The 27,887-nt window shown below is 44.2% G+C and overlaps 1 protein-coding gene across 1 annotated transcript in view; it reads right to left on the bottom strand.

Annotated features, from left to right (window-relative positions):
- Positions 1-3,668: 3,668 nt before the first annotated feature.
- LOC110510419 (protein phosphatase 1 regulatory subunit 14B) overlaps positions 3,669-27,887 on the bottom strand; it is a 36,589-nt gene continuing 12,370 nt past the window's right edge. Inside the window, exons 2-3 of the mRNA XM_036987247.2 lie at positions 5,287-5,403; positions 3,669-4,211 (exon numbers count right to left, since the gene is read on the bottom strand). Coding sequence (XP_036843142.1) covers positions 4,143-4,211; positions 5,287-5,403 — 186 coding nt within the window. The 3' untranslated portion in view covers positions 3,669-4,142. The remainder of the gene's footprint in view (positions 4,212-5,286; positions 5,404-27,887) is intronic.

The raw sequence follows: 27,887 nt of genomic DNA, 5'->3' as shown, positions 1-27,887 counted from the left end.
AGAAATTCTTTGGATGTGCAAAACCTCAGTTTCATCAGCTGGTCTCAGATGATCCCTCAGGTGAAGAAGCCAGACGTGGAGGTCCTGGGTTGGCGTGGTTACACGTGGTCTACGGTTATGGACGTACTGACAAATTCTCTGAGACGACATTGGAGGCGGCTTATGGTAGAGAAATGAACATTCAATTACACTCTCCCTCAAAACTGGAGTCATCTGTGGTATTGTGTTGTGACAACATTTGCACATTTTAGACTTTTATTGACGCCAGCAAGAAGCTGTTTACCAACACCTGTCAAGTGGATGGATTATCTTGACGAAAGGAGAGAGAAATATGGAGGATGTAAACAAATTTGTGGACAAAATTTGAGAGAAATAAGCTTTTTTGTGATTTTCTATTTCAGTTCATGAAACATGGGACCAACACTTTTACATGTTTGGTTCAGTGTACAGTACCTTATAAATGTGAGATGGACTTATTGTTAGGCGTGGACTACAGGCCTCCGACGACGATGATGAGATCCGGAGGAAGATGCCAAGCTGAAGAGGAAGATGCCACTGTAGGCCCATTATATTCTATTGGCATTTGCAGTGGACTTTGTCCCGGAAAAAAAAAAAAAAAAAACTAGCTACTTGAGAATCATTTTTTTTAAACACCACCCCCCCCCCCCTCCGACAAACAACCTGCAGGTGTTGTTAGACCCATTTCCAGAGTCATGCTGTGTTGTTACACATGAACACACACACATATATTATTAACATGTATTTTTTTATTAAAGTTGCATAAAAGTGTAACAGCATTGTGGTAAAACAACAAAACCCCCGTCGATACATTTCTGTTCTTCAGTTTCTTCAGTTTCTTTCTTATTAAAACACTTTATAAACGGCGTTTCAATATTCAAAGTTGTCACACAGTAAAAAAAACAAATATCTGACACCCAACAACAGTCTATCAGGGGCCCCTTCTCAAATGGCACCCTATTCCCTACATTGGGCACTACTTTAGACCAGGGCTGGCACCCTATTTCCTATATTGGGCACTACTATAGACCAGGCACCCTATTCTCTATATAGGGCACTACTTTAGACCAGAGCCCTATTCCCTATATACACACTACTATAGACCAGGCACCCTATTCTCTATATAGGGCACTACTTTAGACCAGGGCCCTATTCCCTATATAGGGCACTACTTTAGACCAGGGCCCTATTCCCTATATAGTGCACTACTTTAGACCAGGGCCCTATTCCCTATATAGTGCACTACTTTAGACCAGGGCCCTATTCCCTATATAGTGCACTACTTTAGACCAGGGCCCTATTCCCTATATAGGGCACTACTTTAGACCAGAGCCCTATTCCCTATATACACACTACTATAGACCAGGCACCCTATTCTCTATATAGTGCACTACTATAGACCAGAGCCCTTATCCCTATATAGGGCACTACTTTAGACCAGGGCTGGCACCCTATTCCCTACATTGGGCACTACTTTGGACCAGGGCTGGCACCCTATTCCCTATATTGGGCACTACTATAGACCAGAGCGCCAAATCCCTATATAGGGCGCTACTTTAGACCAGGGCTGGCGCCCTATTCCCTATATAGGGCACTACTTTAGACCAGGGCTGGCACCCTATTCCCTATATAGGGCACTACTTTAGACCACAGCCCCTAGGTTAGCACTGTAAGTAACAACCCATAGGAAAGTAACCATGCCCCTAGGTTAGTACTGTAAGTAACAACCCATAGGAAAGTAACCATGTCCCTAGGTTAGAACTGTAAGTAACAACCCATAGGTAAGTAACCATGTCCGAGCCCTGACAACCCATAGGTAAGTAACCATAGTAACTCGTCCTAGCCCCTGTTTCTGTTGCGGAAGGCAGCTTGATGTACAAGCACACCCCCTGGATAGGAGGCTAGTCTATCGCTATAGTAGTGCACTATATAGGGAATAGGGCGCAAGCCCTGGTCTAAAGTAGTGCACTATATAGGGAATAGGGTGCCAGCCCTGGTCTAAAGTAGTGCACTATATAGGGAATAGGGTGCCAGCCCTGGTCTAAAGTAGTGCACTATATAGGGAATAGGGTGCCAGCTCTGGTCTAAAGTAGTGCACTATATAAGGAATAGGGCTCCATTTGGGATGAGACCCAGGTATCATAATAGTACACACAGTAATAATTGACCTAGAATAGATATTCACATCTAAACAACGTAAAGAGGTGTAGATGACCTCTAGATTACCTTTTTCCTAAACAACCACAGAATCATCCTTTAAAAAAAAGAGGATGAGTCAAAGAGAAAAACATTTTGTTGTGTTTTTTTAAAATATTTTTTAAAAATTGTTGTTAAAAATGGACGTCTCCTTTTATTTGGTTTGTAACTTCAATATAGACCTAAGGCAACGTCAGTTATTAAACAAGAGATGGAGGGATGGAAGGAGAGAGCTGGATGAAGGGAAGGAGGGAGAGGGATGGAGGGTGGGAAGGAGGGAGAGAGGGATGGAGGGTGGGAAGGAGGGAGAGAGGGATGGAAGGGAAGGAGGGTGGGAAGGAGGGATAGAGGGTGGGAAGGAGAGTGAGATGGAAGGAGGGAGAGAGGGATGGAGGGAAGGAAGGAGGGAGAGAGGGATGGAGGGAAGGAAGGAGGGAGAGAGGGTGGGAAGGAGAGTGAGATGGAAGGAGGGAGCTGGATGAAGGGAAGGAGGGAGAGGGATGGAAGGGAAGAAGGGATGGAGGGTGGGTGGGAAAGAGGGAGAGAGGGTGGGAAGGAGGGAGAGAGGGATGGAGGGTGGGAAGGACAGAGGGAGGGAGAGGGAAGGAGGGAGGGATGGGAGGGAGAGGGAAGGAGAGAGAGATGGAGGGTGGGATGGAGTCATCTGTAGATTGCTGAAAGTAGAAAGGGAAGGAGTCAGAGGAAGGAGACAGAGGAAGGAGACAGAGGAAGGAGTCAGAGGAAGGAGACAGAGGAAGGAATCAGAGGAAGGAATCAGAGGAAGGAGACAGAGGAAGGAGACAGAGGAAGGAGACAGAGGAAGGAGACAGAGGAAGGAGACAGAGGAAGGAGACAGAGGAAGGAGTCAGAGGAAGGAGTCAGAGAAAGGAGTCAGAGAAAGGAGTCAGAGGAAGGAGACAGAGGAAGGAGACAGAGGAAGGAATCAGAGGAAGGAGACAGAGGAAGGAGACAGAGGAAGGAGACAGAGGAAGGAGACAGAGGAAGGAGTCAGAGGAAGGAGTCAGAGGAAGGAGACAGAGGAAGGAGACAGAGGAAGGAGTCAGAGGAAGGAGTCAGAGGAAGGAGGGGCAAAAGAGAAACATGGGGTGAGTGAGAGAGCTGCATGATTGGCAACAATAAGGCCTTGTGAGGCAGCCAAGCCAGGAAGAGTAAGACCTCTGATTCTCTCTCTTTTTCTCCATTTATCTCTCTCTCAATGATTATACCCCCCCCCCTCCACCTCTTTCCCGTGTGTGTGTTGACGAGAGAGCGCCAGTGTGTGTTTGTGTGTGTACCAGTGTTCACATCTGTGTGAGCGTGTGAAGGAACAGCAGCTGTGGTCTGTGTTTCTGCTGTTCCCTGAGTGTGTGTGTGTGTGTGTGTGTGTGGATATTTGGATGAACACATTCAGACACATTTTCCACTACCCAGTGCCCCCCTCCCTCCCTCCCCTCCTTGGCTACTAAAACTCAGAATATATCCTGGGCTTGGCTACTAAAACTCAGAATATATCCTGGGCTTGGCTACTAAAACTCAGAATATATCCTGGGCTTGGCTACTAAAACTCAGAATATATCCTGGGCTTGGCTACTAAAACTCAGAATATATCCTGGGCTTGGTTTACAACTACATTATAGTATGCTATATTCACTCATTAACATGAGAAATATGACCGATCGTTTGATTATTTAACAACAATACAACAAAAATAAAAATATTGAAATAAATGTAAACTAAATAAAGCATTAAAATAAAATAAAAATCACAGGATATGACATCATACACCCTGCTTGGATCTGATTGGCTGCTTCAATCACCTATCTTACTCCTCTATCTCTGAGGAAGCCAAGCTCCTGTTTCTTGGGGTGAGGTTGGAGTGAGGGAGGGAGGCGGGAGGAGGCAGGGGGTGAGGTGACTCAGGGTTGAGGTTATTTCTTCTGGGGGGTGGTGAGTTTCTGCATGCCACGTATTTTATCCAGCAGACCAGACACAAAGTCCTACAGGGAGAGAAGAGGGACAAAACACACCATTAGAAACAACCACCTACAGGGACAAAACACACCATTAGAAACAACATCCTAGTGGGAGAGAAGAGGGACAAAACACACCATCAGAAACAACATCCTAGTGGGAGAGAAGAGGGACAAAACACACCATTAGAAACAACATCCTAGTGGGAGAGAAGAGGGACAAAACACACCATTAGAAACAACATCCTAGTGGGAGAGAAGAGGGACAAAACACACCATCAGAAACAACATCCTAGTGGGAGAGAAGAGGGACAAAACACACCATTAGAAACAACATCCTAGTGGGAGAGAAGAGGGACAAAACACACCATCAGAAACAACATCCTAGTGGGAGAGAAGAGGGACAAAACACACCATCAGAAACAACATCCTAGTGGGAGAGAAGAGGGACAAAACACACCATTAGAAACAACCACCTACAGGGACAAAACACACCGTTAGAAACAACATCCTAGTGGGAGAGAAGAGGGACAAAACACACCATTAGTACAAAGTCAAAACATACATATAGCATGCAATAAAATGAATAAAACATCTTATTTATAAATGTTACCTAAAGAATTCTGTTTCTGCCACGACAATAGACAAAATGGCTTCTCAAAATGGTGGACTCAAAGACCGACGGAGGACCGTCTGGAAACAACAGCAAGCCCCTTATGTACCTCACATAGACCTAAAACAAGGCTGTTCACTGTCTGTCCTGGAGGGCCGAAACACTGATGGTTTTTCATCCTCTCCCTCTATTGAGGGACGAATTCAGACCTGGGACACCAGGTGAGCCCTGATCAATTAATTGGATAGGTGTTAGTTGTCACGCCCTGACCACGGAGAGCCCTTGGTTCTCTATTGTATTGTAGGTCAGGGCGTGACTAGGGGGGGGTGTGTTCTAGTTTTCATATTTCTATGTTGGTGTGCTTGGTATGGTTCCCAAACAAATAAAAACCACAATTCAACCACGAATACAATGTTTTTAAAATGATTCAGGATAAGACATGTAAACATGTATTTCCATTGCGGACCTCTGGCCGTGGGACTGACGTACCTCAGTTGGTTTGTAACAGTCTACCAGGAGATCTTTAACTCTGGCTCCTCTGTCATCATCGCTAGGCATGTCCAGCAGCTCATCCACATCTATCTCCAACTCTGGTATAGCCTCCTCCTGTCATTCAAGGAAAAAGAGGGAGGGAGGGATGAGGAACAACATCTACGATGCATAATATTCAGAAATTATTCTGAACCCTGGACTTTTCCCCCACACATTTTGTTACGCCTTTAAAAAAAAATGCTTCAATTGTTTTTATTACTCATCAAATATACACACACAATACTCCATAATGACATCACAATACTCCATACTGATACACAATACTCCATAATGACATCACAATACTCCATAATGACATCACAATACTCCATACTGACACACAATACTCCATAATGACATCACAATACTCCATACTGACATCACAATACTCCATAATGGCATCACAATACTCCATAATGGCATCACAATACTCCATACTGACATCACAATACTCCATAATGGCATCACAATACTCCATACTGACATCACAATACTCCATAATGGCATCACAATACTCCATAATGGCATCACAATACTCCATAATGGCATCACAATACTCCATAATGGCATCACAATACTCCATACTGACATCACAATACTCCATAATGGCATCACAATACTCCATAATGGCATCACAATACTCCATAATGGCATCACAATACTCCATACTGACATCACAATACTCCATAATGGCATCACAATACTCCATAATGGCATCACAATACTCCATAATGGCATCACAATACTCCATACTGACATCACAATACTCCATAATGGCATCACAATACTCCATAATGGCATCACAATACTCCATAATGGCATCACAATACTCCATACTGACATCACAATACTCCATAATGGCATCACAATACTCCATAATGGCATCACAATACTCCATAATGGCGTCACAATACTCCATAATGACATCACAATACTCCATAATGGCATCACAATACTCCATAATGGCATCACAATACTCCATACTGACATCACAATACCCCATAATGACATCACAATACTCCATAATGACACCACAATACTCCATAATGACATCACAATACTCCATAATGACACCACAATACTCCATAATGACATCACAATACTCCATAATGGCATCACAATACTCCATAATGACACCACAATACTCCATAATGACACCACAATACTCCATAATGACACCACAATACTCCATAATGACATCACAATACTCCATAATGACACCACAATACTCCATAATGACACCACAATACTCCATAATGACATCACAATACTCCATAATGACATCACAATACTCCATAATGACACCACAATACTCCATAATGACATCACAATACTCCATAATGGCATCACAATACTCCATAATGGCATCACAATACTCCATAATGGCATCACAATACTCCATAATGGCATCACAATACTCCATAATGGCATCACAATACTCCATAATGGCATCACAATACTCCATAATGACATCACACTACCCCATAATGACACCACAATACTCCATAATGACATCACAATACCCCATAACAACATCACAATACCCCATAATGACACCACAATACTCCATAATGACATCACACTACCCAATCATGACATCACAATACCCCATAATGACACCACAATACTCCATAATGACATCACACTACCCAATCATGACATCACAATACCCCATAATGGCATCACAATACTCCATAATGACATCACACTACCCCATAATGACATCACAATACCCCATAACAACATCACAATACCCCATAATGACATCACAATACCCCATAATGACATCACAATACTCCATAATGACATCACACTACCCAATCATGACATCACAATACTCCATAATGACAAAGTAAAAACATGTTTTTAGAATTTTTCAATTTTTTTTATAAAAAAAACCTGGAAAGATCGCATTTACGTAAGTATTCAGACCCTTTACTCAGTACTTTGTTGAAGCACCTTTGGCAGCGATTATAGCCTTGAGACTTCTTGAGTATGACGGTACAAGCTTGGCACACCTGTATTTGGGGAGTTTATCCCATTCTTCTCTGCAGATCCTCTCAAGCTCTGTCAGGTTGAATAGGGAGCGTCGCTGCACAGCTATTTTCAGGTCTCTCCAGAGATGTTAGATCAGGTTCAAGTCCGGGGTCTGGCTGGGCCACTCAAGGACATTCAGAGACTTGTCCCGAAGCCACTCCTGTCTTGTCTGTGTGCTTAGGGTCGTTGTCCTGTTGGAAGGTGAACCTTCGCCCCAGTCTGATGTCCTCAGCGCTCCGGAGCAGGTTTCCACCAAGGATCCAGGCTGTATCACAACCGGCCGTGATTGGGAGCCCCATAGGGCGGCGCACCATGTGCCCAGCGTCATCCGGGTTCGGGTCACCCCGCCACGCAGTCTCCTCGTGGAATGCAACGTAATCGGCGTCCAAAATTTGCCGATTACCGATGGTTATGAAAACTTGAAATCCACCCTGCCGATTAAATCGGTCGACATCTAGACGCAACCCCTATGTGTTCTAGAATACATGACTATTTCTCAACCCATATGTGTTCTAGAATACATGACTATTTCATCAACCCATATGTGTTCTAGAATACATGACTATTTCATCAACCCATATGTGTTCTAGAATACATGACTATTTCTCAACCCATATGTGTTCTAGAATACATGACTATTTCATCAACCCATATGTGTTCTAGAATACATGACTATTTCTTAACCCATATGTGTTCTAGAATACATGACTATTTCATCAACCCATATGTGTTCTAGAATACATGACTATTTCTCAACCCATATGTATTCTAGAATACATGACTATTTCATCAACCCATATGTGTTCTAGAATACATGACTATTTCATCAACCCATATGTGTTCTAGAATACATGACTATTTCATCAACCCATATGTATTCTAGAATACATGACTATTTCATCAACCCATATGTATTCTAGAATACATGACTATTTCTCAACCCATATGTATTCTAGAATACATGACTATTTCTCAACCCATATGTGTTCTAGAATACATGACTATTTCTCAACCCATATGTGTTCTAGAATACATGACTATTTCATCAACCCATATGTGTTCTAGAATACATTACTATTTCATCAACCCATATGTGTTCTAGAATACATGACTATTTCTCAACCCATATGTATTCTAGAATACATGACTATTTCATCAACCCATATGTGTTCTAGAATACATGACTATTTCTTAACCCATATGTGTTCTAGAATACATGACTATTTCTCAACCCATATGTGTTCTAGAATACATTACTATTTCTCAACCCATGTGTTCTAGAATACGTGACTATTTTCTACGCTTAATTGGTCTCCTCTCTCTGACCTCTTTTCTATTTTTATCCTCCATCTCAGATTTCTAATGACTATGTCTCCCTCTGTTTGATTCTCTCTCCTCTGACCTTCTCCCTCTTTTCCCCACATCTCTTTTTGTCTCTCCCATCTCCCTCTCTTTTCCCTCTTCCCCATCTGTTTCTCTCTGTTGTTCCCTCTTTCCCCCCCATCTCTCTCTCTCCTCCATTGTTTCGCTCTCTGTCCTTCTCTCCCTTTTCCCCATCTCTCTGTCTCTCCCACCTCTGTTTCTCTCTCTCTCTCCCTCTCCTCCCCATCTCCCCCTCATCTCCCCCATCTCTCTCTCTCCCTCTCCTCCCCGCCCCTCTCTCTCCCCCCCCCCCATCTCTCTCCCTCTCCTCCCCCCCCAATCTCATCTCTCTCCCTCCCCTCCCCGCCCAATTTCTCTCCCTCTCCTCTCTACCCCCCATCTCTCTCTCCCCCATCTCCCCCCATCTCTCCCCCCCTCATCTCGCTCCCTCTCCTCAATCTCTCTCCCCTCAGGATATAAATACGTTTCCATGACTTTTTCCTCCAACAGCCAATCACAGGAGCAGATCCTTTCTCCCATGATCTTCTCTCTCTCAATTCAATAAGGGCTTTATTGGCTTGGGAAACATGTGTTTACATTGATAAAGCAAGTTAAATAAATTAACAAAAGTGAAATAAACAATACAAATGAACAGTAAACTCACAAATTACACTCAAAAGTTCCAAAATAATTCTCGTTTTCGAGTGTTTTCTCTTTCTATCTATAATCCGTCATGTCTCTCACTCCTTTTCTCTCTCTCCCCCTCGGTTCTCTCTCTCCCTCCTCATCCTCCCCCTCAATTCTCTTTCTCCCCTTCATCCTCCCCCTCGGTTCTCTCCCCCCCCTCATCCTCCCCCTCGCTTCTCTCTCTCCCCCTCATCCTCCCCCTTGGTTCTCTCTCTCTCCCCCTCATCCTCCCCCTCGGTTCTCTCTATCCCCCCGCATCCTCCCCCTCGGTTCTCTCTCTCCCCCCGCATCCTCCCCCTCGCTTCTCTCTCCCCCCTCATCCTCCCCCTCGGTTCTCTCTCTCCCCTCATCCTCCCCCTCGGTTCTCCCTCTCCCCCCCTCATCCTCCCCCTCGGTTAGGGCTGCCCAAGCCAGCTGTCACTGCACCTGCCTACAGGCCACACACAGCACACAGGCGCATTGACAAACACGCAGGCCAAGGCAAGCACATTGCTGACGCTCAAATACACAGAGATGTAGCCACACTTCTCTCTCTCTGTCCTTTATCCTAACACACACACACACACACACACACACACACACACAGAGAAAATGCATTTAGCTAGGGTAAAGGAAGGAGGGGAACCGTGTGTGTGTGTGTGTGTGTGTGTTAGAGCTAAGTAGATATAAGGGATTTAATCAGAGTGGCAGAGCCTGACAGAGAGGCGACACACACACACACACACACAGAAGCTGGGGTGAGAGTGAGGTAAGCCGACACAAAGAATGTTCCACACAACATGTGCTACCAGTCAGTCAGTAAGTCAGAAAAAGAGAGCTGGAGGGAGGGGGGTTACCAAGAGAGCTGGGGGGGGGGGGGGGTGGCATCAAGAGAGAAAGAGGCACAGGACAGAGCAACAGAGGCAGCGAGAGCACGAGAGAGGGAACGAGAGCACGAGAGAGGGAACGAGAGAGCACGAGAGAGGGAACGAGAGAGCACGAGAGAGGGAACGAGAGGGAACGAGAGAGGGAACGAGAGAGGGAACACGAGAGAGGGAACGAGAGAGGGAACGAGAGTGGGAACGAGAGAGCACGAGAGAGGGAACGAGAGAGGGAACGAGAGAGGGAACGAGAGAGCACGAGAGAGGGAACGAGAGAGCACGAGAGAGGGAACGAGAGAGCACGAGAGAGGGAACGAGAGAGCACGAGAGAGGGAACGAGAGAGGGAACGAGAGAGGGAACGAGAGAGGGAACGAGAGAGGGAACGAGAGAGCACGAGAGAGGGAACGAGAGAGCACGAGAGAGGGAACGAGAGAGCACGAGAGAGGGAACGAGAGCACGAGAGAGGGAACGAGCGAGCACGAGAGTGGGAACGAGCGAGCACGAGAGTGGGAACGAGCGAGCACGAGAGTGGGAACGAGCGAGCACGAGAGAGGGAACGAGAGAGCACGAGAGAGGGAACGAGAGAGCACGAGAGAGGGAACGAGAAAGCACGAGAGAGGGAACGAGAGAGCACGAGAGAGGGTACGAGCGAGCACGAGAGTGGGAACGAGCGAGCACGAGAGTGGGAACGAGCGAGCACGAGAGAGGGAACGAGAGAGCACGAGAGAGGGAACGAGAGAGCACGAGAGAGGGAACGAGAGAGCACGAGAGAGGGAACGAGAGAGCACGAGAGAGGGAACGAGAGAGCACGAGATGGAACGAGAGAGGGAACGAGAGAAGGAACGAGAGAAGGAACGAGAGAGGGCACGAGAGAGCACGAGAGAGAATGAGAGAGAGGGAACGAGAGAGAGAGAGCACGAGAGAGCACGAGAGAGGGAACGAGAGAGAGAGCATGAGAGAGGGAACGAGAGAGGGAACGAGAGAGCGGGAACGAGAGAGAGAACGAGAGAGAGAACGAGAGAGAGAACGAGAGAGAGAGCACGAGAGCGAGAGAGCACGACAGCGAGAGAGCACGAGAGCGAGAGAGCACGAGAGAGTGAGAGAGAGCGAGAGAACGAGAGCAAACAAGGGAAGGAGAGGGTCTACAGTAGAGTGTATTTCTAACAATCACAGAGTGTTGTTATCTTGGTCAGTGTGTATCTACAGGACAGAGTGTTGTTATCTTGGTCAGAGTGTTGTTATCTTGGTCAGTGTGTGTGTTGTGTAGATGTGAGTCAAGAGGCAGTGCATCGCAGCGTGTTTTATGTTTGTGTGTCTACGTGTGTAAGATGTTTTGTGACATTCAGTACTTCTGACAAACGTCGTCTATCGACAGAGGATCAAGTCTGTCTATCAGCGCCGCAGATGTCCCATTACAGACCGAGAGCACTACGCCCGCTCCACTTCACTCACGGCTAGCACTAGTCTGTCCCGAGGAACCACTGGGAGTCTGGGAGTCTGGACTGTATCATGTTATCTCCTCTCTCACACTGGCTCTAGTCTGTCCCGAGGAACCACTGGGAGTCTGGGCTGTATCATGTTATCTCCTCTCTCATACTGACTCTAGTCTGTCCTGAGGAACCACTGGGAGTCTGGACTGTATCATGTTATCTCCTCTCTCATACTGACTCTAGTCTGTACTGTATCATGTTAGGCTGTACAGAAGTTAACACACTTGAATAATGCAACACGGAATGTAGAAATGTTGACAAATTTTCATTACTGTTCGCAAAACAATGTTCATTACAGGATAGAACACGTTACAATGCAGGAAGAAACAGGTAGCTCCCTGGCTTTTTATGCTAACTTTCCTTGCTAGCTAACAGCTGAAGCTAACATCAATTCACTACCCTAGTAGGGTACTTTGTTTGTAATATGCATACTATAAACACAAAATATTGCTGATTTTAAAAGCCGATTTGTCACCAAAAACAATCTTCCTTCACTTAAATCTCCCCAGCCTCACGTCTCTCCCAGTCAAGATCATAGTTGTTCTAGCTGGCCTCAAACTGTAAGAATGATGTCAGAATGATGTCATGGGTCTTAAAGAGACAGCACACACTTTTAGAAAATAAGCATTACTGTATATATTTCTTTTCATGTATTTTTACAATATTGGTTCCTAAATATTATCATATTGGTGAGCCAACTTGTAAATGCAGAGGGTCTTTCACTTAATTATGAGGAATGATTATCACTCTCCAGCCTGTAACAAATAAAAATGCTCCAATCATTTTAGATGCCATTACCTCAGGTGTTGCTTCATTATTCAGGATTGTGTAAAGACCCTCAGAACTCACCTTCCATTACCCCTGTTGACTCATGACTAGACCCTCAGAACTCACTTTCCATTACCCCTGTTGACTCATGACTAGACCCTCAGAACTCACCTTCCATTACCCCTGTTGAGTAATGAGTAGACCCTCAGAACTCACCTTCCATTACCCCTGTTGAGTCATGACTAGACCCTCAGAACTCACCTTCCATTACCCCTGTTGACTCATGACTAGACCCTCAGAACTCACTTTCCATTACCCCTGTTGACTCATGACTAGACCCTCAGAACTCACCTTCCATTACCCCTGTTGACTCATGACTAGACCCTCAGAACTCACCTTCCATTACCCCTGTTGAGTCATGACTAGACCCTCAGAACTCACCTTTCATTACCCCTGTTGACTCATGACTAGACCCTCAGAACTCACCTTCCATTACCCCTGTTGACTCATGACTAGACCCTCAGAACTCACCTTCCATTACCCCTGTTGAGTCATGAGTAGACCCTCAGAGCTCACCTTCCATTACCCCTGTTGATTATACTCATGTAAAGTATTTTTGCAAGAAATCAGTAGATTTATAATTGATCATATTTATGAAGAATTGGCCCTATTATGGAGAGATGTATTGCTTGGAACCACTATGAAGAGATGTACTGGATTATAATTATTTATTTATTTATTATTTTGGCCAAATTTCATTTTCACAAATGTAATAATAATTTTAAAAAACGTTATTACTTTACAAAAGGAAATTAAACAATATTTTAAGACAAATATAGATGTGTGTATCCCTAAAAGGTCTTTGTGTAATGTGTTAGCCCCGCCTCTAGCCCCGCCTCTAGCCCCGCCCGTCCGTTCTTTAGGTAAACTCCGCTTTCAGTTACAGTTTAACTGTGAACACTGAGGCTGTACCTGCTTTAAGTTACAGTTTTACTGTGAACACTAAGGCTGTACCTGCTTTAAGTTACAGTTTAACTGTGAACACTAAGGCTGTACCTGCTTTAAAGTTACAGTTTTACTGTGAACACTGAGGCTCTACCTGCTTTCAGTTACAGTTTAACTGTGAACACTGAGGCTGTACCTGCTTTAAAGTTACAGTTTTACTGTGAACACTGAGGCTCTACCTGCTTTCAGTTACAGTTTAACTGTGAACACTGAGGCTGTACCTGCTTTAAAGTTACAGTTTTACTGTGAACACTAAGGCTGTACCTGCTTTAAGTTACAGTTTAACTGTGAACACTAAGGCTGTACCTGCTTTAAAGTTACAGTTTTACTGTGAACACTGAGGCTGTACCTGCTTTAAGTTACAGTTTAACTGTGAACACTAAGGCTGTACCTGCTTTAAAGTTACAGTTTTACTGTGAACACTAAGGCTGTACCTGCTTTAAGTTACAGTTTAACTGTGAACACTAAGGCTGTACCTGCTTTAAGTTAGTTTTACTGTGAACACTAAGGCTCTACCTGCTTTAAGTTTTAACAGTGGTCAAGTAGGCTGCTGTGGCTATTTGATCATAATGTAGGCCTATCTGAGGGGTCTACCATCAACAACAATGGAGAAAATGCATCCCATAATATTTTAACATGGAAATAGCTGTTCTGTCATTCATTCTACAGTAACAGCCAATGTGTGGTGTTCAACATTCTATGAGACTTTGTAAAAATCATGCAGGGCTTGACATGAACCTGTTCATCCACTTGTCCTTCAGACAAGGAGGTGACTGAACATGGTGTTTGATACAGCAAACCACTTTACAAAATAAAATGCATTATTATTCCCAAACGATTATAACAGAGAATCAGACCAATTATACTACCCTCTGCCTATTGGCTACTTAGCTTATTCACGCTTGTCTAATACAACACTGCCCCTTTAAGACAAAAAAAATAAAATAATCTTTACCTGACTGGGTTTTCAAAGATGTCTAGAAATGTATACATTTTGTGCTCTTGTAGGAAGCAACCCCTCACCTGTTGCTGACTACAGATGATCTATAACTGGGCTAATGACTCACTAACTAGCAAAGGATATCAACTAAATGTGCACATGTGGCTACTGTACATGCAGGTCTCACTATGATCTCAAAACAAGCGCATCTACTCACGACCGCTCATGCCGTAAACACAGTCCAGTTCATCTACTCACGACCGCTCATGCCGTGAACACAGTCCAGTTCATCTACTCACGACCGCTCATGCCGTAAACACAGTCCAGTTCATCTACTCACGACCGCTCATGCCGTAAACACAGTCCAGTTCATCTACTCACGACCGCTCATGCCGTGAACACAGTCCAGTTCATCTACTCACGACCGCTCATGCCGTGAACACAGTCCAGTTCATCTACTCACGACCGCTCATGCCGTGAACACAGTCCAGTTCATCTACTCACGACCGCTCATGCTGTAAACACAGTCCAGTTCATCTACTCACGACCGCTCATGCTGTAAACACAGTCCAGTTCATCTACTCACGACCGCTCATGCTGTAAACACAGTCCAGTTCATCTACTCACGACCGCTCATGCTGTGAACACAGTCCAGTTCATCTACTCACGACCGCTCATGCTGTAAACACAGTCCAGTTCATCTGCTCACGACCGCTCATGCTGTAAACACAGTCCAGTTCATCTACTCACGACCGCTCATGCTGTAAACACAGTCCAGTTCATCTACTCACGACCGCTCATGCTGTAAACACAGTCCAGTTCATCTACTCACGACCGCTCATGCTGTAAACACAGTCCAGTTCATCTACTCACGACCGCTCATGCTGTAAACACAGTCCAGTTCATCTACTCACGACCGCTCATGCCGTAAACACAGTCCAGTTCATCTACTCACGACCGCTCATGCTGTAAACACAGTCCAGTTCATCTACTCACGACCGCTCATGCTGTAAACACAGTCCAGTTCATCTACTCACGACCGCTCATGCCGTAAACACAGTCCAGTTCATCTACTCACGACTGCTCATGCTGTAAACACAGTCCAGTTCATCTACTCACGACCGCTCATGCTGTAAACACAGTCCAGTTCATCTACTCACGACCGCTCATGCTGTAAACACAGTCCAGTTCATCTACTCACGACCGCTCATGCTGTAAACACAGTCCAGTTCATCTACTCACGACCGCTCATGCTGTAAACACAGTCCAGTTCATCTACTCACGACCGCTCATGCTGTAAACACAGTCCAGTTCATCTACTCACGACCGCTCATGCTGTAAACACAGTCCAGTTCATCTACTCACGACCGCTCATGCTGTAAACACAGTCCAGTTCATCTACTCACGACCGCTCATGCTGTAAACACAGTCCAGTTCATCTACTCACGACCGCTCATGCTGTAAACACAGTCCAGTTCATCTACTCACGACCGCTCATGCTGTAAACACAGTCCAGTTCATCTACTCACGACCGCTCATGCTGTAAACACAGTCCAGTTCATCTACTCACGACCGCTCATGCTGTAAACAGAGTCCAGTTCATCTACTCACGACCGCTCATGCTGTAAACACAGTCCAGTTCATCTACTCACGACCGCTCATGCTGTAAACACAGTCCAGTTCATCTACTCACGACCGCTCATGCTATAAACACAGTCCAGTTCATCTACTCACGACCGCTCATGCTATAAACACAGTCCAGTTCATCTACTCACGACCGGTCATGCTGTAAACACAGTCCAGTTCATCTACTCACGACCGCTCATGCTGTAAACACAGTCCAGTTCATCTACTCACGACCGGTCATGCTGTAAACACAGTCCAGTTCATCTACTCACGACCGCTCATGCTGTAAACACAGTCCAGTTCATCTACTCACGACCGCTCATGCTGTAAACACAGTCCAGTTCATCTACTCACGACCGCTCATGCTATAAACACAGTCCAGTTCATCTACTCACGACCGCTCATGCTATAAACACAGTCCAGTTCATCTACTCACGACCGCTCATGCTGTAAACACAGTCCAGTTCAACGAAAATGGCACAGATCCATATATGGCAAATGGTCTATTTGCATATAGGCCTACTGCAGCTCTGATTGGTTATGCCGCACCGGTCTGTGTAGGGGTCGTGCCTGTCAATGCAATAGAATCCTACTCCAATGCGTTCTGCCTACAGCAAAATGTCTTGCACAGTTCGTTTTGCTTTGATGCGATCACACTTGCCACAGTAAAAGGGAAATGTTGATAATGTTAGCAAGGAAAACTCTCGAAAGTTGAGTGATGTTCAATCTCGTGATTCTCTCCATCGGGGAGACCCCAGATCATGATAGACCTGTGACACACACACACACACACACACACCACACACACACAGCTTGAAATAACCCTACATAACCATGCTATGTGCACAACATAAGTTGATGCAACACCTATAATGAAAGTGTATTGGGATTTAGTAACTGTGTTAAGATTTAGGAACTGTGTTGAAATTGAGGAATTGGGTTTTTTACGTCAAGTGATGGGGACAGTCTCTCTAGGTGTAGTGAAAGCTGCTACTAGCTGATACTAGGATTCTAATGGTTTCTGTGTTTACATACACACACGAGACCGAGATAGAGAAGTCAACCAGATAGGAAGTGTGTGTGTGTGTGTTAGTGTGTGTGTTAGCGTGTGTGTGTGTGTGTGTGTTAGCATGTGTGTGTGTTAGCGTGTGTGTGTGTGTTAGCGTGTGTGTGTTAGCGTGTGTGTGTGTATTAGCGTGTGTGTGTGTGTGTGTTAGCGTGTGTGTGTGTGTGTTTGTGTTAGCGCGTGTGTGTGTGTGTGTGTGTGTGTTAGCGTGTGTGAGTGATGTGTGTTAGCGTGTGTGTGTGATGTGTGTTAGCGTGTGTGTGTGTGTGTGTGTGGTACTTTCAGTCAGCGTAATCGTTATCCCTAACCAGAAACAACTTCGGCTGACTTTGTGTCACGACTCCAGACACACACAAAAAAACACACACCTTTCAAAACAGTAAGTTTTTCCCGACAATTTTAGCATTCCGCCAAATTGTTTTGCAGACTTCTCTTTATATGTGAAAGGTATTGCTGGCGAAAAAGCCTCTACTTAAATTTTTATCAAATTGCTGCTTACAAAAACTCCCAAAATCATCCAGTTGTTATAATACTTTTGACGCCTAATCGCGTGTGGTCAACTATTACACCACTGTTTCACGCTGCTGTTTGAGAACCATAGGGGCCTGATTTCTGTTTTCACTCAATCTCAATTTGGATATTGGTTAGGTTATGAAAGGCTATGAAAATGTTAGCTAAGCTGGGGGCGTCAGATAGCCTAGTGGCTAGAGCGTTGGGCCAATAACCGAAAGGTTGTTAGATCGAATTCCGGAGCTGACAAGGTACAAATCTGTCGTTCTGCCCCTGAACAGGCAGTTAACTGTTCCTAGGCCGTCATTGAAAATAAGAATTTGTTCTTAACTAACTTGCCTAGTCAAATAAAACATTTATTAATTAATAAAAATAAGCTCTTCACTAGCTCTACTCCCAGGTTTGTAGCCTTGTCCACATTTTCATACCGTACAGCAGGGCTCTCCAACCCTTTATCCTGGACAGTTTTCACTCTGCACCCGATTCTAATAATCAACTGGTTGATACAGGTTAGTTACAACTGGCGTTGAAAGGAACAGGGGTGGAACAGGGGTGGAACAGGGGAGGAACAGGGGACAGCCGTACGGTATATCGCCTAACACCGACATAATGCATGTTTCACTGCATCTGGTTAATTTGGTTAATTCTCTGGCTGTTAATAAGAGGAAGTATAGCTCCTCTATTAGTTAACTCAATGGTGTGTGTGTGTGTGTGTGTGTGTGTGTGTGTGTGTGTGTGTGTGTGTGTGTGTGTGTGTGTGTGTGTGTGTGTGTGTATATATATATATACATACACAGATATATATTTCTGCCTCTGGTCTACGAGAGGCCTCTGGTCTACGAGAGGCCTCTGGTCTACGAGAGGCCGACTCATATTTGCACGAGTATTTTGTTAACGCCTATCGGCTTTAGAGATGCATTCAGGTAATGAACTCGTTATTATGGGTCAATATTTTAACTTGATTACAATTGTTTAATTGTCAATAATTCTTGAATTTGTTACAATTAAGTAGATCAATGAACTGATAAAACATATATACATTTAGGGGGAAAAAAAGTATATTATTGAATATGATAGAAAGATGGATTGCATTCTATTATACATCCAATCAACCAATCTGAATACCGTTTATTAATGTTTATTAATGTTTATTAATAACAATACTCTGAAAATCGGTGTGAAATGTAATATTTATCCTATTGTTCACGTCCATATAGTCGAGGACAACATGATAAAGTTATTCCTTATCCCCTTTAATTATATTTTTAATTTGCTCGCTCGCCTCACTTTTCTGGGGGGGGGGGGGGGGGGGGGGCGCGACGCTGGGTCAATTGTGCACCGCCCTATGGGACTCCCAATCAAGGCCGGATGTTATACAGCCTGGATTCGAACCAGGGTGTGTAGTGACGCCTCTTCTACTGAGATGCAGTGCCTTAGACCGCTGTGATACAGCCTGGATCCGAACCAGGGTCTGTAGTGACGCCTCTTGTACTGAGATGCAGTGCCTTAGACCGCTGTGATACAGCCTGGATTCGAACCAGGGTCTGTAGTGACACCTCTAGCACTGAGATGCAGTGCTTTAGACCGCTGTGATACAGCCTGGATTCGAACCAGGGTCTGTAGTGCCTTAGACCGCTGTGATACAGTCTGGATTCGAACCAGGGTCTGTAGTGCCTTAGACCGCTGTGATACAGCCTGGATTCGAACCAGGGTCTGTAGTGCCTTAGACCTCTGCGCCACTCAGGTAAAGGAGGAACTGTATGAACTGGCTTCTAAAAATAAACAATGTGTCCTACAATCTACAGCCATACCTACTGTCACGACACACACACCTAATTGGATTTGTAATCAACAGTTGAAATGCTAACTAACCGTGAAATGCTTACTTACAGGTGCTTCTCCAATAATGCTGAGTACATTTTTTTTTGGGGGGGGGGGGGGGGGGGGAAATAGTGACGCAAGGAATAAATACACAGTGAATAACAGATAACAATGACGAGTAAATATAACCTGGTTATATACAGGAAGTACCAGGTAATAACATGGCTGTATACAGGGAGCACCAGGTAATAACATGGCTATATACAGGAAGTACCAGGTAATAACATGGCTATATACAGGGAGTACCAGGTAATAACATGGTTATATACAGGAAGTACCAGGTAATAACATGGCTATATACAGGGAGCACCAGGTAATAACATGGCTATATACAGGGAGTACCAGGTAATAACATGGTTATATACAGGAAGTACCAGGTAATAACATGGCTGTATACAGGGAGCACCAGGTAATAACATGGCTATATACAGGAAGTACCAGGTAATAACATGGCTATATACAGGGAGCACCAGGTAATAACATGGCTATATACAGGGAGCACCAGGTAATAACATGGCTATATACAGGGAGTACCAGGTAATAACATGGCTGTATACAGGGAGTACCAGGTAATAACATGGCTATATACAGGAAGTACCAGGTAATAACATGGCTATATACAGGGAGCACCAGGTAATAACATGGCTATATACAGGGAGTACCAGGTAATAACATGGCTGTATACAGGGAGTACCAGGTAATAACATGGCTGTATACAGGGAGTACCAGGTAATAACATGGCTGTATACAGGGAGTAGCAGGTAATAACATGGCTATATACAGGGAGCACCAGGTAATAACATGGCTATATACAGGGAGCACCAGGTAATAACATGGCTGTATACAGGGAGTACCAGGTAATAACATGGCTGTATACAGGGAGTAGCAGGTAATAACATGGCTATATACAGGGAGCACCAGGTAATAACATGGCTATATACAGGGAGCACCAGGTAATAACATGGCTATACACAGGGAGCACCAGGTAATAACATGGCTATACACAGGGAGCACCAGGTAATAACATGGCTATATACAGGGAGTAGCAGGTAATAACATGGCTATATACAGGAAGTACGAGGTAATAACATGGCTATATACAGGAAGTACGAGGTAATAACATGGCTATATACAGGGAGTACCAGGTAATAACATGGCTGTATACAGGGAGTACCAGGTAATAACATGGCTGTATACAGGGAGTACCAGGTAATAACATGGCTATATACAGGAAGTACGAGGTAATAACATGGCTATATACAGGGAGTACCAGGTAATAACATGGCTGTAAACAGGGAGTACCAGGTAATAACATGGCTGTATACAGGGAATACCAGGTAATAACATGGTTATATACAGGAAGTACGAGGTAATAACATGGCTATATACAGGGAGTACCAGGTAATAACATGGCTGTATACAGGAAGTACCAGGTAATAACATGGCTATATACAGGGAGTACCAGGTAATAACATGGCTATATACAGGGAGTACCAGGTAATAACATGGTTATATACAGGAAGTACCAGGTAATAACATGGTTATATACAGGAAGTACCAGGTAATAACATGGCTATATACAGGGAGTACCAGGTAATAACATGGCTGTATACAGGGAGTACCAGGTAATAACATGGCTGTATACAGGGAGTACCAGGTAATAACATGGCTGTATACAGGGAGTACCAGGTAATAACATGGCTATATACAGGGAGTACCAGGTAATAACATGGCTGTATACAGGGAATACCAGGTAATAACATGGTTATATACAGGAAGTACCAGGTAATAACATGGCTATATACAGGAAGTACCAGGTAATAACATGGCTATATACAGGGAGTACCAGGTAATAACATGGCTATATACAGGGAGTACCAGGTAATAACATGGTTATATACAGGAAGTACCAGGTAATAACATGGTTATATACAGGAAGTACCAGGTAATAACATGGCTATATACAGGGAGTACCAGGTAATAACATGGCTATATACAGATACTAGGTAATAACATGGCTATATACAGATACTAGGTAATAACATGGCTATATACAGGGAGTACCAGGTAATAACATGGTTATATACAGGGAGTACCAGTACAGAGTCGATGTGTAGACATACAAGGTACTTGAGGTATCTATGTACATTTAGGTCCAGGGTCAAGTGACTAGACAACAGGATAGATGATAGACAGTAGCAGCAGATTATATGGTGAGTGTGTGTGTGTGTGTGTTGGGGTGTTAGTGTAAGTATGTGTGAGTGTGCGGGTAGAGTCCAGTGTGTGGGTAGAGTCCAGTGTGTGTGTGTTGGGGTGTCAGTGTAAGTATGTGTGAGTGTGCGGGTAGAGTCAGTGAAAATAAGGGTCAACGCAGGCAGCAGTCTTGTTTGTCAGTTTGGGGGGGGGGGGGGGGGGGATAGAAGCTGTTCAGGGTCCTGTTTGTTACAGACTTGGTGCCCTGGTACTGCTTGCCGCGCAGAAGCAGAGGAAATGGCTTGGGTCTGACACCGCCTGGTATAGAGGTCCTGGATGGCAGGGAGCTGCCCAGTGATTTATTGGGCTGTACACACTACCCTCTGTAGCGCCTTGAGGTCAAATGCCAAGCAGTGATGCAGCCAGTCAAGATGCTCTCAGTGGTGCAGCCAGTCAAGATGCTCTCAGTGGTGCAGCCAGTCAAGATGCTCTCAGTGGTGCAGCCAGCCAAGATGCTCTCAGTGGTGCAGCCAGTCAAGATGCTCTCAGTGGTGCAGCCAGTCAAGATGCTCTCAGTGGTGCAGCCAGCCAAGATGCTCTCAGTGGTGCAGCCAGCCAAGATGCTCTCAGTGGTGCAGCCAGTCAAGATGCTCTCAGTGGTGCAGCCAGCCAAGATGCTCTCAGTGGTGCAGCCAGCCAAGATGCTCTCAGTGGTGCAGCCAGTCAAGATGCTCTCAATGATGCAGCCAGCCAAGATGCTCTCAGTGGTGCAGCCAGCCAAGATGCTCTCAGTGGTGCAGCCAGCCAAGATGCTCTCAGTGGTGCAGCCAGTCAAGATGCTCTCAGTGGTGCAGCCAGCCAAGATGCTCTCAGTGGTGCAGCCAGCCAAGATGCTCTCAGTGGTGCAGCCAGCCAAGATGCTCTCAGTGGTGCAGCTGTAGAACTTTATGAGGATCCGAGGGCCCATAGTCAAATATTTTTAAACCCTCACGCTGCCTCTTCCTGTTTACACACTATAAGTCCCTCCCCCTGCCCCTGCCACTCACATCGACACAAATGAGAGATCACTTCTTCCTCTCTGACAAGCGATTTCAACTCGCTATTTCCTTTTGAGGTTGGGTCCACCAGAAATTGGTCATATGGAAAGCAAAACACATTGAGACGTTATTTTACTGTAATAGAGAAGTTAACTTTTCAAAGAAAATACCCTTTTTATGTCTCAACTACTCATATTGTACACAAAACAGACACTACTAAAAACAGGAGCATCAGTGAACATTGATTCTGGAAAATGAATGCTTAGCGTCTCAAGCGGGATTGCAGTACCACGTACAGCTCGCAGAATTTTAGCCAAAGACTGTTATACTCGCTCTCTAGTCTTTTATAAATGTGCAATAAGCGTAAAAACACAATTATATAAAACTCAGATAGATGAAGACAATCTGTGATTATTGCAACAACTAAAAAATAAAACAGGTTAAACTGTTTTGATAAAAATAGTTTAGTTTGGGTTTTATTTGTATGTATTATGGATCCCTGTTAGTTGTTGCCAAGGCAGCATCTACTATTTCTGGGTCCAGCAAAATTAAAGGCAGTTATACAATTTTAAAAAGATTATAGGGTTTAGCGAAAGATTTTGTCCCAAATACAATGCTTTTAGTTCTGTAAATATTTAGGGTTAACTTATTCCTTGCCACCAATTCTGAAACTAACTGCAATTCTTTGTTAACTTCTTGGTGATTTTCACGTACGGATGAAATGCATGCCCAGATTCAACTGCCTGCTACTCATCCCCAGAAAATAAGATATGCATATTATTAGTAGATTTGGATAGAAAACACTCTGAAGTTTCTAAAACTGTTTGAATCATGTCTGAGTATAACAGAACTTATTTAGCAGGCGAAACCCCGAGGACAAAACATTCCGATTTAAAAAAAATAATTTGAGGTCACTCTCTTTTCAATGGCTTTTCATTGGGGATCCAGATTTCTAAGGGACCTTCTTGCAGTTCCTACCGCTTCCACTGGATGTCAACAGTCTTCAGAAATTGGTTGAGGTTTTTCCTTTGTGTAATGAAGAGGTACGGCCATCCAGAACGAGGGTCACTTGAAATGTACTGTTAGATAGAGGCGCGTGACCAGAAAGCTACAGTTTGTTTTCCTCCTGTATCGATCATCCCGTCTTCAATTTTATCGAAACCCCGGTGGCTTGTCGTTGTCGATAGACAACAATCATTTTCTCACCTCTTCCACACTCAAGACAATTCCGTCTTAAATTTTATCGAAACCCCGGTGGCTTGTCGTTGTTGATAGACAACAATCATTTTCTCACCTCTTCCACACTCAAGACAATTCTGGTCTTTCATAATTTGGTCAGATATACTTGAATGTGTAGTGTCAGCGTTTGTTGCTGACATGTCATGCCTAAATTAGGAAATGTCGCCAATGAAAAATACATTAAAGTAGTTTGGCAATATCAGTCAGTTTTGTAATGAATGAGGCATCTGATTCAATGAATGATGGAGCTGAGTTTGCCCTTTTTCTCCTAAATGTAATTTAAGGTGCTCCAAAGCTTTTAACGATCATTCTTTATGTCGAGAGAGAGAGAGAGAGAGACAGAGAGACAGAGAGACCGAGAGAGAGAGACAGAGAGACAGACAGAGAGAGACAGAGAGAGAGAGACAGAGAGAGAGAGACAGAGAGAGAGAGACAGAGAGAGACAGAGAGAGAGAGACAGAGAGAGAGAGACAGACAGATTAGTGTATTATCTACTTCACTTGCTTTGGCAATGTTAACATGTGTTTCCCATGTTAATACAGCTCCTTGAATTGAAATGAAAGATGACGGAGACAAACAGAGCAAGAGAGCAAAGGACAGAGAAAGGTGGGTGGGGGGGGGGGGGGGGTCAAGGGTGTATTAGTGAACTCCTGCTGCCTTCCATCACACACACCCACCCACTCACACTACTGCTTATAAGGAATCTGCAGATACTAGAACAACAAACGCAGCATAGAGTCAGTTTCCCCCAAGCTAACCCCAATGGTGGTGGGGGAGGGGATGGGGGAGGGGGGGGGGGGGGGCTGGCTGAGAAACTGTTTTCGGGAGACAATGATGCATGTTCTTATTTGACAAACAGACACACGCCACTGAAGGGTTAAACCTTCTGGAACTCTTGCAGCATCCTGTTTAACCATGTGACCATCGAGAGAGTGGGGGGGCACAGACACCCACTGATGGACCATGGGAAATTACAGGAGGGTCGTGCGTGCGTAATTAAGATAAGTGACGACTACTTAATGTAATTAATCCTAGAAATCTCGGCGGTACCCGATCAATAAACAATCAATACCTGTAAAGTACTGACAAAGACTTGGATTTGTGTGTGTGAACTGGCTCACCCTGAATGTACTATTGTAGGTGGTGATCCTAAAGAGTGATCAGTAAGGGCATTTCCATGTAAAAGGACCCCTGAGCACCAACACGGCAGGGTAGCCTAGTGGTTAGAGCGTTGGACCAGTAACCTGAAAGGTTGCTGGGATCAAATCCCTGAGCTGACAAGGCAAAAATCTGTCGTTCTGCCCCTGAACAAGGCAGTTAACCCCACAGTTCCTAGGCTGTCATCGAAAATAAGAATTTGTTCTTAATTAACCGACTTCCCTGGTTAAAAAAATATTAAATACAATTTTAAGAAGGACCCCTGAGCATCAACACGTGAAGTTTTGAAAGCGATATTTTTGTGAAATTAAGGAAATTAATTTATATACAGTCTAGATAATATTCCATCTTCCAAAATGAAGCGGTAAAGGCTTTAATTTCTTGTTAAATGGAAATTGGGTCTTAAGGAACCTGCTTCCCATCCAAAACAGATGCGAACCCAAGACCCGGCCGAACCAAGACCCGTACAGTACAGTAGAGTATAGTACAGTAGAGTACATTAGAGTAGAGTACAGTAGAGTACAGTAGAGTATACTACAGTAGATAAGCAGAGTAAAGACAACTAGAGTAGATTGTAATTTCCTCTACTGAACTTTGTGCTCTTCTCTACCCTACTCTGCTGTATTGTCCAAACCTGTGAAACATGAGGAGAAAGAAAGTAATATCCATAATTATGCATTTCTGCATAGTACGGATCAGGGAACAATGATGTAATTCCGACATCGGGTGTAAATCCATTTCACTTACTGTAGTTCAATGACCAAAATAGGTCTCTCTCGGTCTCTCTCTCACTCGCTCTCAGAGTACTTTAACATCAACAGATTAGACATTGAAACCTTATTTCTAACATAATATAATGTGGGAAACGGTTGGTAGGCGTCCAAACAATAATCATGTCAAATCAGTTGTTGTTTTGTGATATCATTAAGAACGGTATAAGTAAATAACTTTAACTCTACAAAATGTATATGTCCCAGTTATCAAATTTACATCTAAATTCTGTAAAACGTATATGATTAAATATTAAACTATTTTTTTGAAAAGAAAGCAATGTGACGTGTCTTCTAAATGAGATAATTGTCATATAAAGTTTTACAGTCATTAACCATGCCCACGTGAGCACAGACATTATGCCAACAGGATGGAACGGCCCTTTTTCCAGGGTGCAAAAAAAGAACTGCTAACGAAATGTACATGAGACCAAGCAGGCGGGAACGGTGTTGAGCCGGATGTCACAAATGGTTAGACTCAATTAACCGGCATCGCATTAAATGGCAGTCACGTCATGGCTGACACCCATTTCTTTCTGCATACGTATTTTAATCTTCATCCAGAGCAGATATTTAACAGTTTTCTTACATTTTATTTTATGTGGACGAATAAAAAATCAAAACAGACGGAGATCAATAATAATTAATAATAATAATTATTATTATTAATAATAATAAATAATAATAATAATAATTAATACTAATAATTAACACCATAATTCCACTCAATTCGTTTTTTGTAACATTTTCAGTGGAAATTGTTAAATTGTGCATAGAGATGTTTGGTTTGTTACACTTCGAAATCAATGTTTTTTTGTGGGGGGGGGGGGGGGGGGGGGGGGTAGGCAAACATTTTAAAGTGAAAAAAAAACTGAGTCGAAGCATAATTCTGTTACCATGGAAATGACCCAAACTGTAAATCGCTTTGTATAAGAGTCTGCTAGATGACTGAAATGTAAATGTAGGTAGATTGGGGTCAAGGGGTTAGGAGTCAAAGGTTATGTTAGCATTAGCCACAGTTATTGACCTCTCATTGGTTTTCGTGACTCTGGAGAGCTTTGGGCTGATTAGCTGGGTAACCTGTATTATTGTGCCTAGCACGCACACACACACAAAGATACTTACTTAGTACTTCCTGTGGATGGTTGCAATCCATCTTATCAATACTACATTAACATTCTACTGATACTGTCATCCCCCTCCCTCTCTCTCTCAGACCAGACAGACAGACAGACACACTGGCTCTCTCTCGTCCCCCTCTGGCTAACTGACTGGCTCTCTCTCTCTCTCTCCCCCTCTGGCTAACTGACTGGCTCTCTCTCTCTCTCTCGTCCCCCTCTGGCTAACTGACTGGCTCTCTCTCTCTCTCATCCCCCTCTGGCTAACTGACTGGCTCTCTCTCTCTCTCTCGCCCCCCTCTGGCTAACTGACTGGCTCTCTCTCTCTCTCTCTCTCGTCCCCCTCTGGCTAACTGACTGTCTCTCTCTCTCTCTCTCTCGTCCCCCTCTGGCTAACTGACTGCATCTCAGTACAAGAGGTGTCACTACAGTCCCTGGATCGTCCCCCTCTGGCTAACTGACTGGCTCTCTCTCGTCCCCATCTGACTGACACGGACTCCGTCTGTCCCAGTATTTTCCCTCAGTTTCATAATTAAACTACCTGATGCCCCAAAGCCTTGTCGGTTCCCTATGTCTGTCACTCCAGCTGTTCTCTACCTCACACAGTCAGTCAGTCAGTCAGTCAATGGGTCAGCTCTGAGTCATTCTAACAGAGACAGGAAGTGTGTGTGAGTTCACTGATACATTCCTGGGTCAGTGGACATTGTGTGTGTGTGTGTAAACTGCTACACTGGTGTCTTTCATTCCTGAGGCATCACAGACCATCTTTGTTTTGGTTTCTCACACACACACACACACACACACACACACA

Source organism: Oncorhynchus mykiss, chromosome 9, assembly GCF_057628025.1.
Source record: "Oncorhynchus mykiss isolate SJ-2025 chromosome 9, ASM5762802v1, whole genome shotgun sequence".
In the NCBI taxonomy this organism is placed as follows: Eukaryota; Metazoa; Chordata; class Actinopteri; order Salmoniformes; family Salmonidae; genus Oncorhynchus; species Oncorhynchus mykiss.
This window is presented reverse-complemented; position numbering and strand designations above follow the sequence as displayed.